Here is a 20373-nt window from a genome sequence, read left to right on the forward strand (position 1 = left end):
CAGCGCTTAGAACAGTGCTTTGCACATAGTAAGCAGAGAAGCAGAGAAGCAGTGTGGCTCAGTGGAAAGAGCATGGGCTTTGGAGTCAGAAGTCATGGGTTTGAATCCCGGCTCCGCCACATGTCTGTGTGACCTTGGGCAAGTCACTTAACTTCTCTGAGCTTCAGTTACCTCATCTGTAAAATGGGGATTAAGACTGTGAGCCCCACGTGGGACTTGATCAGCTTGTATCCCCCCCAGCACTTAGAACAGTGCTTTGCACATAGTAAGCGCTTAACAAATCCCATTATTATTATTAGTAAGCGCTTAATAAGTGCCATTATTATTATTATTATTATTATTATTATTATTATTAAATGGTGGAGAGAAACCAGAATAAGGGAGGGAAGGATGGGCGGGAAAGTCAATAAGGTCCTTGAGGAAGACATTCAGTGGATTCAAGGCTACCTCTGAGCTGGTCGGGGATGGGGAACGGGGGGTGGCTTGGAGATACACTCACCAGGACCACCTCGGGGCTCCGGGGGCCAAACGGGTCGTGAGTCCAGGTCTGGCCAGGCTCAGGGGACCGGTCCCCCTTGCGATGCAGCTTCAGGCCCACCGTGTGATGCCCCATGGTGTTCAGCAGCTGGGTCACTTCGCCCGACTGTAAGTTGTCAAAGTAGATGGTGGCCCCGACGATCTGGTCCCCTGAAACGGGACGGAACGAGAACTGTGTGAGGCCCAGGTGGACGTTTGACTGCGTGGGGCCGACCACTTGTCAGCTGTGTGACTTTGGGCAAGTCACTTAACTTTTCTGTGCCTCAGTTCCCTCATCTGTCAAATGGGGATGAAGACTGTGAGCCCCACATGGGACAACCTGATCACCCTGTATCCCCCCTCAGCGTTTAGAACAGTGCTTTCCACATAGTAAGCGCTTAACAAATGCCATCATCATCATCATCATCTGTCAAATGGGGATGAAGACTGTGAGCCCCCCGTGAGACAACCCTGTAACCTCTTTGCACATAGTAGGCACTTAATAAATGCCATCACCATTATTGTTATTATTATTACCCCAGTGCTTTGTACGGTGCTTAGCACCTGGTAACTACCGAACAAATAATATTACCATCATCATTATCATCAGTGGTATCTATTGAGCGCTTACTGTGTACAGAGCACTGTACTAAGTGCTTGGAAGAGTATTCATCCATTCAACCGTATTTATTGAGCACTTACTGTGTGCAGAGCACTGTACTAAGCACTTGGAAGAGTATTCATGCATTCCTTCAACCATATTTACTGAGCGCTTACTGTTTGCAGAGCACTGTACTAAGCCCTTGGGAAGTACAAGTCGGCAACAGATAGAGACGGTCCCTACCCAACAACGGGCTCACAGTCTAGAAAGGGGAGACAGACAACAAAACAAAACATGTGGACAGGTGTCAAGTCGTCAGAACAAGTAGACTTAACGCAAAATGCACATCATTAACAAAATAAATAGAATAGTAAATATGTACAAGTAATATAAATAGAGTGATAAATCTGTACAAACACATATACAGGTGCTGTGGGGAGGGGACACAACAGATCCAGTAGGCAAACTCCCTGCCCACCACAAGCTTACAGTCTGGAGGGGGAGGAAGCCATTCTGATAAATAAGTCATTTCTAGATACGAAATTGTTATCATTATTGTTATTAAAAGGGGAGATCCCAGAAGAGGTGGCTGTGATGGGACAACTTTCGAAGCAAAGCGGGGACAACCAAGAGAAGGAGAACATAAACTCCTCTTCCTTAAAACCCCCAACTCTTCCCGCATATCTGTCCACCTCTGTGTAGCACCCGCCTTTCTGCCCCTCTGTTTCCCGTTCCCCCTCATCTCCCGACCCCCGGTGTGCCCTTACCCTCCTTGACCACGCCGGTGCGGGCCGCGGGGGAATTCTGCACAACCTGCCGCACGAAGACACCATCGTCCGTCTGGGCGATGGTGAGGCCGTGGGAGCCGCTGCCCTGCCAGTTGGGGAGTAGCAGCTCCCGGGTCAGCTCCTCCTCTTTCTCTTTCTCCTTCTCCATCTGGAACACAAAGGGGAGAGACGGGTCGGAATCGGAGAGGCGAGAATCCTGGATTCGGGAACTCTCTGCCAGGGCATTTTCGACGTCGAGAAGTTCGGAGGGCGCCGGTCTCAATTCTAGGAAAGCCACGTGGCCTCCCCGCGCCCTGTCCCAGGCTTAGAGTCAGAGGATCGGGTGAAACCAAGAAGGAGATTCTCCTTCTCCGGTTAGAAAACTCTCGTTTCAGTTGCGCCTAGGTCACCGTGTTGAGGAAAGAGGACCACAGCAGAAGAGCAATCGGAACAAAAGAAGCGGTGTTGCCTAGTGGAAAGAGCCCGGGCCTCGGAGTCAGAGGACCTAGATTCTGATCCTGATTCTGTCACTTGTCTGCCGTGGGACCTTGGGCAAGTCGCTTTTCTTCTGTGGGCCTCAGTTACCTGATCTGTAAAATGGGGATTAAGACTATGAGCCCCATGTGGAACAGGGACTGTGTCCAACCCGATTTGCTATCTACCCCACGGATTAGAACAGTGCCTGGCACACAGTAAGCGCTTAACAAATACCACGACTATTATTGTCATTATTTTTACTATTATTATTAGAACAGTGCCTGGCACATTAGCAATTAACAAATGCCACAGTTACTAGTATTATTATTCTCTGTGCCTCAGTTTCCTCATCTGTAAAACAGGGATTAAGACTGGAAGCCCTATGGGAGACAGGGACTGGGTCCAATCTGATTATCTTGTATTTACCCCAAAGCTCAATACAGTGCCTGGCAAGTAGTATGGGCTTAACAAATTAAAAAAAAAAGATGACCAGACAGCACAGATACCAGACAGGATGAAGGTGTCAGGCTGGGGTGTCTGTCTTGGCAGATCAACCCACCCAGGAGTGAAGGCCAAAATGCCATCTCCCTTCTCGGCACAAAGTTGGGCAAGGGGAACTGGCGATAGTCAAATAAAAAAGCTGAAGGCCTGAGAAAGCCCAGAAAGAGTTGCAGGGTGGAGAGGGAATACGTCAGCAGTTGCCAAATTGAGAAACCTGGGCCATCGGTCTGGGCATCGAACACCGGAACTAAGAAGGCTACAGAAACACAAAAGATGCACAAATGTTTTGGAATGTGTAAAAAACACAGTCCCTGGGGGAAAAAAATACTCAAGATGACTAGAAATAGCTCCTGGAAAAACATGTGAAGTCCAAGTCTTTCTCCAGGAACCCAGAATTGGTCCTGTTGGTCCTGAAGGGCAGACTAGAAGGCACCAGAAAATCTCAACCTATGATCAAAAATAAACAACCCTGGATGACCAGAGTCATTTCTGAAGTTTAAGAATAGGGCCATGGCTGTCATATCTTTGGAACAAATCCCAAAATACACCTAGGAAGAGCTCTCTCCAGGGAAAGAACAACAGTCTCGCTTCCTTAGTCCAATCCAGAAATGGGAACTGGGGTCCTTTACTGTGGTGAGATTGTATTGTAGTCCACTGTAGTTCGTTATTTTTACAGTGGGGTGCAACTTCTCTGATATTTGTGTTGTACATTCTGTTACCCATCACCTTCAGGTAAGTTCTTACATTATTTCTTCTCACCTGACTTATTCTGCATGATGATTCTTGCCCACCCTTATTATATCATTGTCCACCCGGGTTGTTAAATGTTATACAAATACCGATTACAGTACGTGTTCTCTCACCAAATTATTTTTTAATGATTTCCTCTTTTATTATTATCATTACTACTACTATTACTAATAATAATAATGGCATTCGTTAAGCCCTTACTATGTGCCAGGCACTGTACTAAGCACTGGAGGGAATGTGACCAAATTGGGTTGGACACAGTCCCTGTCCCACGTGGGGCTCCCAGTCTTAATCCCCATTTTACAGATGAGAGAACTGAGGCATAGAGAAGTGAAGTGACTTGCCCAAGGTCACACAGGCAGACCGGTGGCAGGGCCGGGGTTAAAACCCAGGTACTTCTGATTCTCGGACCCATGTCCTATCCCTGGCCACATGGCTCTTCCCCACAGCACCTGTATATATATATATATATTTGTACATATTTATTACTCTATTTATTTATTTATTTATTTTACTTGTACCTATCTATTCCAGTTATTTTATTTTGTTAGTATGTTTGGTTTTGTTCTCTGTCTCCCCCTTCTAGACTGTGAGCCCACTGTTGGGTAGGGACCGTCTCTATATGTTGCCAACTTGTACTTCCCAAGCGCTTAGTCCAGTGCTCTGCACACAGTAAGCGCTCAATAAATACGACTGACTGATTGATTGATTGATTCTCCCCCTCGTCCCCCTCTCCATCCCCCCGTCTTACCTCCTTCCCTTCCCCACAGCACCTGTATATATGTATATATGGTTGTACATATTTATTACTCTATTTATTTATTTATTTATTTATTTATTTATTTTACTTGTACATTTCTATCCTACTTATTTTATTTTGTTGGTATGTTTGGTTCTGTTCTCTGTCTCCCCCTTTTAGACTGTGAGCCCACTGTTGGGTAGGGACTGTCTCTATGTGATGCCAATTTGTACTTCCCAAGCGCTTAGTACAGTGCTCTGCACATAGTAAGCGCTCAATAAATACGATTGATTGATTGATTGATTGATTGATTCCCCAGTAATCGTTCCCAACCCCCAGTTTGGGAAATGAAAGCACTTCTCTAGCATCAGATCGGGTGGATGAATTTGAGGCCTAGTGTAATAATGATGGTATTTGTTAAGTGCTTACTATGTGCAAAGCGCCGTTCTAAGATCCCCCACATCCCCCAAACCAGAATCTGCATTCCAATATTTTTCCACCTTCTGTCATACTGACCTTTGATAAAACCCTGACCGGGCCTGGACCCCTGCCAGGAACCCGCCCCTCCTTCTCCTCCTCTTCTTCTTTCTTCAATCACAGTGCTCAAGAATCTCGGTTCCAACTCCTCGATCTGCAGGAAAAGTTTACAGATGTGTTAGTATTTTACAGATGTATCTCCTTACCCTTTTTCTCACTGCTTCATCAATCATCATCATCATCAATCGTATTTATTGAGTGCTTACTGTGTGCAGAGCGCTGTACTAAGCGCTTGGGAAGTACAAATTGGCAACATATACAGTCCCTACCCAACAGTGGTCTCACAGTCTAAAAGGGGGAGACGGAGAACAAAACCAAACATACTAACAAAATAAAATAAATAGAATAGATATGTACAAGTAAAATAAGTAATAAGTAATAAGGAAGGTGGCTCCAGGATTTTACCGTGAATGGAGACTCCAACCCAGTAGCAAATCCTCCCTATTAATCAATCAATAATAATAATAACTGTAGAATGTGTTAAGTACTTGCTATGTGCCAAGCGCTGCACTAAGCACTAGGGAACATACAACATCATCGGGTAGGACACAGCTCCTGTCCCGTACGGGACCCACAGTCAAGGGGGAAGAGAGAACAGGTATTTAATCACCATTTTAGGGATGAGGAAACTGAGGCACAGAGAAGTGCATATGTTTGTCCATATTTATTACTCTATTTATTTATTTATTTCACTTGTACATATCTATTCTATTTATTTTATTTTGTTAGTATGTTTGGTTTTGTCTCCCCCTTTTAGACTGTGAGCCAACTGTTGGGTAGGGACTGTCTCTACATGCTGCCAATTTGTACTTCCCAAGCGCTTAGTACAGTGCTCTGCACACAGTAAGCGCTCAATAAATACGATTGATGATGGTTGATGATGAAGTGGCTTGCCAATGGTTACAGAGCAGGGAAGCAACAGAGCCGGAAAAAGAACCCAGGTTCTCTCTCTCTGACTCCTTTAATACATACAACAGAATCTACTGAGCCCCTCAATCAATCAATCAATCAATCAATCGTATTTATTGAGCGCTTACTATGTGCAGAGCACTGTACTCAATGTATAAAGTGCTGTAATAATAAGCGCTGTACTAAGTACAATGTACAAAGTGCTGTACTAAGCACTTGGGAGAACATCACAGAATTAGAATAAATGATCCCTGCCTGAAGCATCTTACAACTGAGCAGACAAGACTGAAATATCTGATTGAGAGAAGGAAGTAACAGAGCATAAACCTCTGCCTATTAAGTGCCATGGGACTGTTGAGAGTTTTCAATCAATCACTTCTCTGTGCCTCAGTTACCTCTTCTAGACTGTGAGCCCGCTGTTGGGTAGGGACCGTCCCTATATGTTGCCAACTTGTACTTCCCAAGCGCTCAGTACAGTGCTCTGCACACAGTAAGCGCTCAATCAATACGATTGAATGAATGAATGAACTGATTGAGCGCTTACTGTGCGCAGAACACTGTTCTAAGAGCTTGGGAGAACACAATACAATATAGTCACAGACACGTTCCCTGCCTATTATAAACTTACAGTCGAAAGGAGAAGAAAAAATGGTCATAGTACTCAAACGCCAAGGAAAAGATTTAGGCTATAGAAATGCACGGGGGTGGGAGGGAATGGTGGGGGGGACACCCCTGTTCAGGGCCTGGATGCATTTGCCATCCCCTCCCCACTTCCCGCACCGAAAAATAATAATTGTGGTATTTGTTAAGCGCTTACTACGTGCCAAGCACTGTACTAAGCGCTGGGATAGGTACAACATATTAGGTTGGCCACAGTCCCTGTCCCATGTGGGGCTCACAGTCTCAATCCCCATTTTCCAGATGAGGTAACAGAGGCCCAGAGAAGTGAAGCGACTTGCCCAAGGTCACACAGCAGACAAGTGGCTGAGGCGGGATTAGGACCCATGACCTCCGACTCCCAAGCCCGGGCTCTTTCCACTAAGCCACGTTGCTTCCCGATCCCTAGTCACCACCAAAGAGTATGAAGGGAAGCGACGTGGCCTAGTGGAAAGAGCACAGGCCTGGGAATCAGAGGACCTGGGTTCTAATCCCGGCTCCGCCACTTACCTGCTGTGTGATCTTGGGCAAGTCATTCATTCAATTGTATTTATTGAGCACTTACTGTGTGCAGAGCACTGTACTAAGCGCTTGGGAAGTACAAGTTGGTAACATATAGAGACGGTCCCTACCCAACAGCGGGCTCACAGTCTAGAAGGGGGAGACAGACAACAAAACAAATTAACAAAATAAAATAAATAGAATAAATATGTACAAATAAAATAGAGTAATAAATACGTGCAAACATATATACATATATACAGGTGCTGTGGGGAGGGGAAGGAGGTAAGGCGGGGGGGGATGGGGAAGGAGAGGAGGGGGCTCAGTCTGGGAAGGCCTCCTGGAGGAGGTGAGCTCTCAGTAGGGCTTTGAAGAGAGGAAGAGCGCTAGCTTGCAGCATGGCTCAGTGGAAAGAGCACGGGCTTTGGAGTCAGAGGTCATGGGTTCGAATCCCGACTCTGCCACATGTCTGCTGTGTGAACTTGGGCAACCCTAGGGTTAGGGTTAGGGTTACGGTTACTTCTCTGAGCCTGTTACCTCATCTGTAAAATGGGGATTAAGACTGTGAGCCCCACGTGGCACAACTTGATCCCCTTGTATCCCCCCCAGCGCTTAGAACAGTGCTCTGCACATAGTAAGTGCTTAACAAATGCCATCATTATTATTATTATGTGCGGAGGGAGGGCATTCCCTCAACTGTAAAATGGGGATTGAATCCCCCCTTCCTCCAACCTAGACTCTGAGCCCCATGTGGGACAGGGACTGTGTCCAACCTGATAAACCTGCATTTATCCCAGCGCTTAGAATAGGGCTTGGCACAAAATAAGCAATAAACAGGGTCTACATGAATAGGGTGGCACTCTTCTGGACACTGCACAGAGCCAGTAAAATATATAGTAGCCTTATAGAAGGCTACTACGAGAACCAGCGTGGCTTAGTGGGAAGAGCCCAGGCTTGGGAGTCAGAGGTCGTAGGTTCTAATCCCGGCTCCGCCGCTTGTCAGCTGTGTGGCTTTGGACAAGTCACTTAACTTCTCTGTGCCTCAGTTACCTCATTTATAAAACGGGGGTGAAGACTGTGAGCCCCACACGGGACAACCTGATTACCTTGTATCTACCCCAGCGCTTAGAGCAGTGCTTGACAAATACCATCATCATCATCACCATTATTATTATTATAGGGGCTGACCTTCTAAAACAGCCAGTTTGGATGTGAATAAATAAAAATATTAAGGATATGCTGGGTGACCTTTGGCAGGTTGCTTCATTTCCCTGTGCTTCAGTTACCGCCTCGGTAAAAAGGGGATTAAGACTGTGAGCCCCATGTGGGGCTGATTAGCTTGTAACCAGCATAGCACTTAGTACAGTACTTGCTATTTTGTTAGTATGTTTGGTTTTGTTCTCTGTCTCCCCCTTTTAGACTGTGAGCCCACTGCTGGGTAGGGACTGTCTCTATATGTTGCCAACTTGTACTTCCCAAGCGCTTAGTACAGTGCTCTGCACACAGTAAGCGCTCAATAAATACGATTGATTGATTGATTGCTACTATCCTCTACACTGTAAGTTCATTATGGGCGGGGGGGGGGGGTCTGCTAATTTTGTTGTATCGTAGTTTCCCAAGCGCTTAGTGCCGTGTTTTATACATAGTAAGCACTCAATAAATACCCTTGGTTGATTGATTGGCACAGAGTAAGTGCTTAACAAATACTATTAAAAATTAAAAAAAGGCCAAGCAGACACATACGCAATTGCACAGACATTGAACAAATACATTAAATACATTACGTCTGGGGAGTTAGCGCAGGCGTTGAGTGGCAGGGAACGGGAGGGAGGGGGCGAAGAGCAAAATCTGCCCGTTGCGTGTCCAGACAAGGTGAGGGCCAGGAAATCACCACCTGTCTTCAGTTATTCAGGAAAAGCTCCTACAGAAACTCCCTCATTACCCACCCCGCTGCAGAAAGGGGGTTGGGGGGCGAGAAGCAGCTTCTCCCAAAGTTTGGCGGGTAATAATAGTAATAATGGCATTTATTAAGCGCTTACTATGTGCAAAGCGCTGTTCTAAGCGCTGGGGAGGATACAAGGTGATCAGGTTGTCCCACAGGGGACTCACAGTCTTAGAGAAGCAGCGTGGCTCGGTGGAAAGAGCACGGGATTGGGAGTCAGAGGTCATGGGTTCAAATCCCAACCCTGCCGCTGGTCAGCTGTGTGACTTTGGGCAAGTCACTTAACTTCTCTGTGCCCCAGTTACCTCATCTGTAAAACAGGGATTAAGGCTGTGAGCCCCACATGGGACAACCCGATCACCTTGTAACCTCCCCAGCGCTTAGAACGGCGTTTTTCACGTCGTAAGCGCTTAACAAATACCAAAATTATTATTACAGATGAGGGAACTGAGGCACGGAGAAGCGAAGTGACTTGCCCAAGGTCACCCAGCTGACACGTGGGGGAGCCGGAATTTGAACTCATGACCCCTGAGCTCTTTCCACTGACCCACGCTGCTTCTCCCAGGGCGAGGAAGGAGGAAAGTCCTCCACGAGGAACAAACAACGGAGAAGGGCGAAGGCCGCCCCTTCCGCCCTCCCAGTCCCAACCGGCCCGTCCCTGGGATGGGACCAGGCCGCTTAGCTCTTTTCCTGACGATCCCTCGCTCCCTGAACGAGGCCTCTTTTGCGGCACGGGATGCTGGACCAGCTGTTGGAAGCGGGTCGGAGGGGGGAGAAGGGAGGGAGAGAAAAAGAGAGGGTACGCTAACCCTCGCCCACGTCCCTGCCCCACCCTCTCTCCCTCCTTCCCCAGTGAGTCAGGGCGGCCACAACAGCTCCAGACACGCACAAGTCATGCCTGAAACCCAATCGGCAGAGCCACGCGGGGGCCGGGCCCAGGAGGAACCGTAGGCCCGTAATTCCAGCTGGGCAGGGAAGCCATTCCCCGCAGGCAGGCATCCAGTGGGGCGGGAGAGAGCTGCCTCTCCCCCTCCTCAGCTCTCTGCCCGGAAGAATCCCAGGGATTGATCCCAGACTCGCTCTCCCGGGCAGGCCCCAGCCGAAGGAGATCCAAATCCGGTGAGGCCTTCGCGCTCGGAGGATTCGCCCCGAGGCGTGCTAAATGAGAGGAATTGCCAAGCTCGGGAAAACCAGAGCAGCGTGGCTCAGTGGAAAGAGCCCGGGCTTGGGAGTCCGAGGTCGTGGGTTCGAATCCCAACTCCGCCACTTGTCAGCTGGGTGACTTTGGTCAAGTAATAATAATAATAATGGCATTTATTAAGCGCTTACTATGTGCAAAGCACTGTTCTAAGCGCTGGAGAGGTTACGAGGCGATCAGGTTGTCCCACGGGGGGCTCACAGTCTTCAACCCCATTTTACAGATGAGGTCATCGAGGCCCAGAGAAGTGAAGTGACTTGCCCAAAGTCACCCAGCTGACAATTGGCGGAGCCGGGATTTGAACCCATGAACTCGGACTCCAAAGCCCGGGCTCTGTCCACTGAGCCACTTCACTTCTCTGGGCCTCAGTTCCCTCATCTGGAAAATGGGGATTAAGACTGTGAGCCCCACCTGGGACAACCCAACTACCTTGAATCCCCCCACTCCGGCGCTTAGAACAGTGTTTGGCACATAGTAAGCGCTTAACAAATACCATCCTTATTATTATTATTATTACCAACATTATTGTATTGTACTCTCCCAGGCGCTTAGTACGATGCAGTGCAAACGGTAAGCGTTTAATAAGCATCGTGACTAGAGCATGAGCCTGTTAGTCAGAGGGCCCTGGGTTCTAATCCCAGCTCCGCCACGTGTCTGCTGTGTGACTTTGGGTGAGGGCCTCGGTTACCTCATCTGTAAAGTGGGGATAAGAGCGTGAGCCCCATATGGGACAGGGACTGTGTCCAACCTGATTAACCTGTATCTACCCCCGACGCTTAGAACAGTGCTTGACACATAGCAAGAGCTTAACGAGTACCGTAATTATCGTTATTATTAGTATTACCATTGATTGATTAATAATGAGGCCCTTGGCTACAGCTAGTTCCCTGGTCCTGTTAGAGTTGCCAATCTTTCCGGCAAGCTCTGGGAAAGAGGGCAAGGATTTAACGGATCGGGATAAGAGAAGGGGACTTTTAGGAATGGAAGGGCAAACGCCTGCTATTCCAGTGTCACACTTCCTCCCATCCCCAAAACTCCTGCCCAGAACACGCACGACACGCTCTTAATTTCTCCCCCACCGACAGCCTAGACCTCCACAGGCGCTGGGCTCTGCATGCCCCATTGCAAGATCAATCCATCATATTTACTGAGCGCTTACCGCGTGCAGAGCACTGTACTAAGAGCTTGGAAGAGCACGATACGACAGAGTTGGCAGACACGTTCCCTGTCCACGGCAAAGCTGCGCGATAGAGAGATCGGTTGTCCCAAGTAAGGACCATCGAGTTTTAGGGACCGTTGCCCAATAACTCTGACGGCGATCAGCGAGGCCAGCAGAAAAAGAAGGCGGGCAATCGGACCCAGGGAGGGAGAAAGGGAGGAAAAGAGGAAGGGAAGAAGGGAGGGAGAGAAAAAGATACATACCCACAATCAATCAATCAATTGGTATTTATTGAGGGCTTATTGTAACATCATCATCATCATCATCAATCGTATTTATTGAGCGCTTACTATGTGCAGAGCACTGTACTAAGCGCTTGGGAAGGACAAGTTGGCAACATCTAGAGACAGTCCCTACCCAACAGCGGGCTCACAGTCTAAAAGGGGGAGACAGAGAACAGAACCAATCATACTAACAAAATAAAATAAATAGAATAGATATGAACAATAGATATCATCATCATCATCAATCGTATTTATTGAGCGCTTACGATGTGCAGAGCACTGTACTAAGCGCTTGGGAAGTACAAATTGGCAATATATAGAGACAGTCCCTACCCAACAGTGGAATAATAATAATGGTATTTGTTAAGTGCTTACTATGTGCCAGGCACTTTACTAAGCACTGGGATGTTGCCAACTTGTACTCCCCAAGCGCTTAGTACAGTGCTCTGCACACAGTAAGCGCTCAATGAATATGATTGATTGATTGATTACAAGCAAATCGGGTCCCTGTCCCACATTCATTCATTCATTCACTCAATCGTATATATTGAGCGCTTACTATGTGCGGAGCACTGGACTAAGCGCTTGGGAAGTACAAATTGGCAACATCTAGAGACGGTCCCTACCTATCAACGGGCTCACAGTCTAGAAGGGAGAGACAGACAGCGAAACAAAACAAATAGGTGTCAGTACCATCAGAATAAATGGAGTTATAGCTATATGCACATCATTAATAAAATGAATATAGTAAATATGTACAAATAAAATAGAGTGATAAATATGTACAAATTTATACAAGTGCGGTGGGGAGGGAAAGGGGGTAGGGCGGGGGTGGCAGGCAGAGTCTCAATCCTCATTTTACAGAAGAGGTAACTGAGGCCCAGAGAAGTAAAGTGACTTGCCCAACGTCACAGAGCAGACAAGTGGCGGAGCCCGGAGTAGAATCTATGACCTTCTAACAACTAGGCCCGGGCTCTAACCACTACACCATGCTGCTTCCCTACGCCAAGAGCACTATACTAAGCACTTGGAAGAGTACAATACAACAGAGACATAATAATAATAATAATAATAATAATGGCATTTATTAAGCTCTTACTATGTGCAAAGCCCTGTTCTAAGCACTGGGGAGGTTACAAGGTGATCAGGTTGTCCCACGGGGGGCTCACAGTCTTCATAATGAGAAGCATCATGGCTCAGTGGAAAGAGCCCGGGCTTTGCCGTCAGGGGTCATGGGTTCGAATCCCGGCTCTGCCAATTGTCAGCTGTGTGACTTTGGGCAAGTCACTTCACTTCTCTGGGCCTCAGTTCCCTCATCTGTAAAATGGGGATTAAGAATGTGAGCCCCCCGTGGGACAACCTGATCTCCTTGTAATCTCCCCAGCGCTTAGTACAGTGCTTTGCATACAGTAAGCGCTTAATAGATTTTGAAGCAGCGTGGCTCGGTGGAAAGAGCACGGGCTTTGGAGTCAGAGGTCATGGGTTTGAATCCCGGCTCCGCCAACTGTCAGCTGTGGGGCCTTGGGCAAGCCACTTAACTTCTCTGTGCCTCAGTTACCTCGTCTGGAAAATGGGATTAAGACTGTGAGCCCCGTGTGGGACAACCTGATCACCTGGTATCCCCCAGCACTTAGAACAGTGCTTTGCACATAGTAAGCGCTTAATAAATGCCATTATTATTATCATTATTATTATCCCCATTTTACAGATGAGGTAACTGAGGCACGGAGAAGTGAAGTGACTTGCCCAAAGTCACACAGCTGACAGCTGGCGGGGCGGGGATTTGAACCCACGACCTCTGACTCCAAAGCCCGGGCTCTTTCCACTGAGCCACGCTGCTTCTAGAGGCACATTCCCTGCCCGCAAGGAACTTACAATCCACCCAAACCCCTGCAAAGGTAGCGATCAGCACCCTAAACACACACACACACACACACACACACACAAACGCACAAAAGAGACCTCATCTTCCATCATTTGACATCTGCGCACACGACACGGGGCCGAATTGGATCAGAAGCATTTCGGGAAGGCAGGAGCGGAAAGGGGGAAAAATCGGGGCAGAGGAGGCTTCAAAGGTGGACACTGGGCTATTTCCACCATCTGGCTTGCAGCCCACGTTGGGCCATGGGAGTAGCGACCCTCTAGGATTGTTGCCTGTCTCCCCAAAATCAGAAGGAGAGTAAGACGCGTACGCAGGGATGCATACACACACACACACATAAGCAGGAGAGATGGGTGTCCACAGTCGGAGGGACGGAGGGAGTGACTGACATGCTGAAAAAGTCACTCACCAAGTCACACACGCAGACACCCACACCGGCCCTCTCCCCAACACCGATTCGAGCCCAGACAAGTACAGTCAGCTCTGCCAGAAGGCGTGTTTCCTAGCATGCCTCGGATGGAACATAAGAATAATAATAATGTCGGCATTCGTTAAGCGCTTACTAAGTGCGAAGCACTGTTCTGAGCGCTGGGGGGATGCAAGGTGATCAGGTTGTCCCACGTGGGGCTCACGGTCTTAATCCCCATTTTCCAGATGAGGGAACTGAGGCTCAGAGAAGCGAAGTGACTTGCCCAAGGTCACACAGCAGACATGTGGCAGGGCCGGGATTGGAACCCATGACCTCTGACTCCAAAGCCCGGGCTCTTTCCACTGAGCCACGCTGCTTCCCATGAAAGCGGCATTAGGGAGGGTTAATCAGCCCATCAACAGTGGTATGCATTGAGCTCATACCGTGTGCAGAGCACTGTACTAAGCGCTTGGCAGAGGACAATCCAACAGAATTGGTAATAATAATGATAATAATAATAGCATTTGTTAAGCGCTTACTATGTGCAAAGCACTGTTCTAAGTGCTGGGGACGATACAAGGTGATCAGGTGGTCCCACTTGGGGCTCACAGTCTTCATCCCCATTTTCCAGATGTGGTAACTGAGGCCCAGAGCAATTAAGTTTCTCGCCCAAAGTCACACAGCTGACAATTGGAGGAGCCAGGATTTGAATCCATGACCTCTGACTCCAAAGCCCGTGCTCTTTCCACTGAGCCACGCTGCTTCTCTTGGTAGATACATTCCCTGCCCACAACGAGCTTACAGTCCATAATAAAATAGAGTAATAAATATGTACAAATATATACAAGTGCTGTGGGGAGGGGAAGGGGGTAGGGCAGAGGGAGGGAGGGGGGCAGACAGAGTCTCAATCCTCATTTTATAGATGAGGTAACTGAGGCCCAGGGAAGTAAAGTGACTTGCCCAAGGTGTAAGGACTGGAGTAGCATGGCCTAGTGGACAGAGCATGGGCTTGGGAGCCAGAAGGTCATGGGTTCTAATCCTGGCTCCACCACTTGTCTGCTGTGTGACCTTGGGCAAGTCACTTCACTTCTCCGGGCCACAGTTACCTCATCTGTAAAATAATAATAATAATGGCATTTATTAAGCCATTATTAAGATGGGTGCCAATCACAGAGCAGGCAAGTGGCAGAGCCGGGACAATGCACAATGTTCCAACAATACAAGCCCGGTCAGAAGAAACCGCTGAGTGTGCGCCCAAGGCTCCAGACATAGGCTGAGTACCACAATGCCCATTTTCCTTACCTTGAAAACGCACGCCCCGCCTTCTATAGTAGAACTGGGTGTCCAGGCACCTATTATTATTATTATTATTATTTAGCCATATTTTCCCAACGCTGATTTCAGTACCATCTCCCCCCGGAACCCAGTTTAGCCCCAGGACTCCGGATTCACGATCCGACCCAGCCCTCGCTTTCGGGAAGTCGGCAAACGCACACACTCACCCTCTCACAAAGACACCCCGACTCACAAACGGAGCAGGACTCCCTCATACGCACAGTTGGAGTGAGAGGGCCACCGCGCACATGCTCTTCCGCCTCCTGTAATTCATTCAGTCGTATTTATTGAGCGCTTACTGTGTGCCGAGCACTGGACTAAGCGCTTGGGAAGGACAAGTTGGCAACATATAGAGATGGTCCCTGCCCAACAGCGGGCTCATAGTCTAGTGCTTTGCACATAGTAAGCGCTTAACAAATACCAACATTATTATTATTATTATTATGCGTGATCACACCCACCGGGAGGGCAACACTCCCGTGCCTCTCAGGGAAGATGACAAATTCACATCGGGGCAGTGCTAAGGAGACATCCACACCTGGCGAAGGGTGTCATATTTATTGTAAAACCACCGATGGGAGGGACCGTAGGAATCAACGGCATTTATTATTATTATTATTATGGTATTTGTTAAGGGCTTATTATATGCCAGGCACTGGACTAACTGCTGGGGTGGGTACAAGTAAATTGGGTTGGACACAGTCCCTTTCCCACGCGGGGCTCACAGTCTTAATCCCCGGTCTCAGTGGAAAGAGCCCGGGCTTTGGAGTCAGAGGTCGTGGGTTCAAATCCCGCTCCGCTACTTGTCAGCTGTGTGACTTTGGGCAAGTCACTTCTCTGGGCCTTAGTGACCTCATCTGTAAAATGGGGATTAAGACTGTGAGTCCCCCGTAGGACAACTTGATCACCTTGTATCCCCCCCAGTGCTTAGAACAGTGCTTTGTGCATAGTAAGCGCTTAATAAATGCTATTATTATTATTATTTTACAGATGAGGTCCAGAGAAGTGAAGTGACTTGCCCAAGGTCACACAGCAGACAAGTGGCGGAGCCGGAATTAGAACCCGTGACCTTCTGGCTCCCAAGCCCATGCTCTATCCACTAGGCTATGCTACTCCAGTCCTTACTGCGTAGAGAGGACTGTACTAAGCACTTTTATATCTAACAACAATAATAATAATAACTGCGGTATTTGTTAAATACTTACTATGTGCCGGGCACTGTACTAAATGCTGGGGTGGATACAAGCAAAGAGGGTTGGACACAGTCCCTGTCCCATGTGGGGCTCACAGTCTCAATCTCCATTTTACAGATGAAGTGACCGAGGCCCAGAGAAGTGAAGTGACTTATAATAATAATAATGGCATTTATCAAGCGCTTACTATGTGCAAAGCACTGTTCTAAGTGACTTGCCCAGACAAGTGACAGAGCCGGGATTAGAATGACGTTCTGACTCCCGGGCTCTAGCCGCTACACCACACTGCTTCCATTGAGAAGTTAATCAGGTCGAGACGATAAAGGGGAGGAAGACAGGTATTTAATCCCCATTTTACAGTTGAGAAAACCGAGGCCCAGAGAGGTGAAGCGACTCCCCCAAGATCTCCCAGCGGGTATTCGTTCTGTTTTATTGTCTGTCTCCCTCTTCTCGACTGTGAGCCTGTTGTTGGGTAGGGACCGTCTCTATATGTTGCCAACTTGGACTTCCCAAGCGCTTAGTCCAGTGCTCTGCACACAGTAAGCGCTCAATAAATACGATTGAACGAATGAGTGAGACAGCAGAGCCGGGATTTGAACCCTGGTCCTCAGATTCCCAGGCCTGTGCTCTTCCCATTTAGGCCTCGCTGCGGGGTTTTCCGTGTCATCCCAAATCCCGCGCCCAACGCTCTGGGCCGGATGCACAGGGAGGCTCGCTCTGCCACTGAGCTTTGCCCGACGACTCTAGACTTCGAGAGCGTGAACCCGTTGTTGGGCAGGGATTGTCTCTAGTTGTTGCTGAATTGTACTTTCTGTTCGGTGCTCTGCACGCAATAAGCGCTCAATAAATCATTATCATCATCAATCGTATTTATTGAGCACTCACCGTGTGCAGAGTACTGTACTAAGCGCTTGGGAAGTACAAGTACAAGTTGGCAACATATAGAGACAGTCCCTACCCAATACGATCAAGCGAATGAACGAACGGCTCCGTTGGCTCCCGTTCCTTCGGTGCCGGGCGGGAGCTGGTCCTCTCCAGCTCCGAGGAATGGGGCCGGCAGACCCAGCCCGTTCTTCCTCTCCCTTGCCGCCCCGCTGATCTGGTTCCCCCTGCTCCTCCAGGTCTATGTTTCTTCCTGTCCACTCGGCCACCTGGCCGGTTCCCCTCGCTCGACGCCCGGCGGGGAGGGAGGCGACGCGGGCCCTGCCCCACCTCCCAATAGGAAGGAAGTTTTTCCAGTTGTATTACTCCCGTCTCCCCAACTCTCCGCCCTCGCAATCCCTCCTCCTTCCCCCAGCCCCCCACCAGAATTGCTTTACATTATCACACCCTCATACTCCTGCCAACTCGGCAGGTCACCCCATCCCAAGCTCAGCCCTCGGCTCCCAGATCTGGAGCGAACCTCTTTCGGCTCTCCCCACTGTGAGCCCACTTTTAGACTGTGAGCCCACTGATGGGTAGGGACCGTCTCTATATGTTGCCAACTTGTACTTCCCAAGCGCTTAGTACAGTGCTCTGCACACAGTAAGCGCTCAATAAATACGATTGATTGATTGAGGCCCCTCGTGAACTGCTCTACTCCGTTCTCAGCTCCTTCCCGTCTGGCTCATCTCGACTGGAGCCTGCAAAGGAGGAGACTCCTGCTTCTGGGAATCTGGGAATGAGTGGGTTCTCCTCTCCCCAGACCCCCCCATTTCCTCCGGCTTTAGGGCCACACGGGGGGAAATCCCCTTGTAAGACGTGGCCCTGCTGAGAGCTCAAGGCCCTGCTGAGAGCTCAAGGCCCTGCTGAGAGCTCACCTCCTCCAGGAGGCCTTCCCAGACTGAGCCCCTTCTTTCCTCTCCCCCTCGTCCCCCTGTCCATCCCCCCGTCTTACCTCCTTCCCTTCCCCACAGCACCTGTATATATGTATATATGGTTGTACATATTTATTACTCTATTTATTTATTTATTTATTTATTTTACTTGTACATTTCTATCCTACTTATTTTATTTTGTTGGTATGTTTGGTTCTGTTCTCTGTCTCCCCCTTTTAGACTGTGAGCCCACTGTTGGGTAGGGACTGTCTCTATGTGATGCCAATTTGTACTTCCCAAGCGCTTAGTACAGTGCTCTGCACATAGTAAGCGCTCAATAAATACGATTGATTGATTGATTGACTGATTGATTGGGGATGCGCGACTGAGAAAAACAGCACTAAAACACATTCTATCGCGGCTGCAAGGGAGCGGAGAGCTTTCCACTTCCCGTTTCATGGAGAAGCAGCATGGCCTAGTGGATACGGGACGGCCCTAGGACTCAGAAGGACCTGGATTCTAATCCCGGCTCCGCCAACTGTCTGCCGTGTCACCTTGGGCAAGTCACTTCACTTCTCTGGGCCTCAGTTCCCTCACCCGGAAAATGGAGACTAAGACTGTGAGCCCTCTATGAGCCAGGGATTGTGTCCCCCCCTGATTATCTTATATCTACTCCAGTACTTAGAACAGTGCCTGGCACACAGTAAGCGCTTAACAGATACCACAGTTATTATTATGAAAATCATAATATTGGCATTTTTAAGTGATTACTATATGCCAAGCGCTCTACTGAGCACTGAACAAATGCACGGTTATTATTATGAACATAATAATATTGGCATTTGTTAGGTGCGTACTGTGTGCCGAGCACTGTAATAATAATAATAATAATAATGGCATTTATTAAGCACTTACTATGTGCAAAGCCCTGTTCTAAGCGCTGGGGAAGTTACAAGGTGATCAGGTTGCAAGTCACAGCCGGGGCAGACACAAGAGCATCAAGTCCCACATGGGGCTCACAGTCCAAATAGGAGGGAGAACGGGTACTGAGTCTCCCTTGTGCAGAAGAGAGGACTGAGGCACAGAGAAGCGTAGTGACTTTTAGCTGGGAAGAGGGGGGCATAAAAACTGGGGAATTTGTTAAGCGCTTACTGTGTGACAAGCACTACCCTAAGCACTGAGGGAGATACAAGACAATCAGGTTGGACCCGATCCCCGTCCCCCGTGGGAGCCCCCCAGCCTGACGGGGAGGGAGAAGAGCAATTATCTAATCCCCATTTCACAGATGACGAAACTGAGGCAACAGGAAGCCAAATGACATGCCCGAGGTCACCCAACAGGCAAGCAGCGGAGCCGGAATTAGAACCTGAGTCTCCTGACTCTCAGCTCAGGACTCTTTCCATTGGGCCACGCTGCTTGTGCGCTCGGGTCTTCTTCAACTAGGCGGGGTACCGGCCCTGAGGATGAGAAGACTCTTGCCAGATTTCTGGGCCGGGGGCTCCAGCGATGGCCGGCATTTTTGGAATATCACGGTCATTACTGAGTTTTGTCTCTGTTGCACTATACTCGTCCGGGCGCTTATACAGTGCTCTGCACACTGTATGCATTCAATAAATACCACCGATTGAGGTGGGCAGGCCTGGGTTCACTCGCACTCTCCTCCCCACAGGGAAACTGGCTACACTGCTCCCTGCCTTGAGGGAGCGGACTGGAATGCCCCCGGGCCTGGAATGCCCTCCCTCTGCCCCTCCGCCAAGCTAGCTCTCTTCCTCCCTTCAAGGCCCTGCTGAGAGCTCACCTCCTCCAGGAGGCCTTCCCAGACTGAGCCCCTTCCTTCCTCTCCCCCTCGTCCCCCTCTCCTTCCCCCCATCTTACCTCCTTCCCTTCCCCACAGCACCTGTATATATGTATATATGGTTGTACATATTTATTACTCTATTTATTTATTTATTTATTTATTTATTTTACTTGTACATTTCTATCCTATTTATTTTATTTTGTTGGTATGTTTGGTTCTGTTCTCTGTCTCCCCCTTTTAGACTGTGAGCCCACTGTTGGGTAGGGACTGTCTCTATGTGTTGCCAATTTGTACTTCCCAAGCGCTTAGTACAGTGCTCTGCACATAGTAAGCGCTCAATAAGTACGATTGATTGATTGATTGATTGAGGCTCGCCCTGCTCCGGGACCAGGACTCAGATGTGGATCTGGTCCCCACGG

General features: G+C 48.6%; 1 protein-coding gene across 6 annotated transcripts in view; it reads right to left on the reverse strand.

The window, feature by feature from the left end:
* The window catches only part of AHNAK (AHNAK nucleoprotein), a 50967-nt gene that overhangs the window by 19781 nt on the left and 10813 nt on the right, over positions 1–20373 (reverse strand). For all 6 annotated transcript variants that reach the window (XM_038764829.1, XM_038764828.1, XM_038764830.1 and 3 more), the window contains exons 2-4: positions 4868–4982; positions 1885–2053; positions 500–687 (exon numbers count right to left, since the gene is read on the reverse strand). In XM_038764829.1, coding sequence (XP_038620757.1) covers positions 500–687; positions 1885–2053 — 357 coding nt within the window. In that variant the 5' untranslated portion in view covers positions 4868–4982. The remainder of the gene's footprint in view (positions 1–499; positions 688–1884; positions 2054–4867; positions 4983–20373) is intronic.

This window comes from Tachyglossus aculeatus, chromosome 22 (genome assembly GCF_015852505.1).
Source record: "Tachyglossus aculeatus isolate mTacAcu1 chromosome 22, mTacAcu1.pri, whole genome shotgun sequence".
Classification (NCBI taxonomy): Eukaryota; Metazoa; Chordata; class Mammalia; order Monotremata; family Tachyglossidae; genus Tachyglossus; species Tachyglossus aculeatus.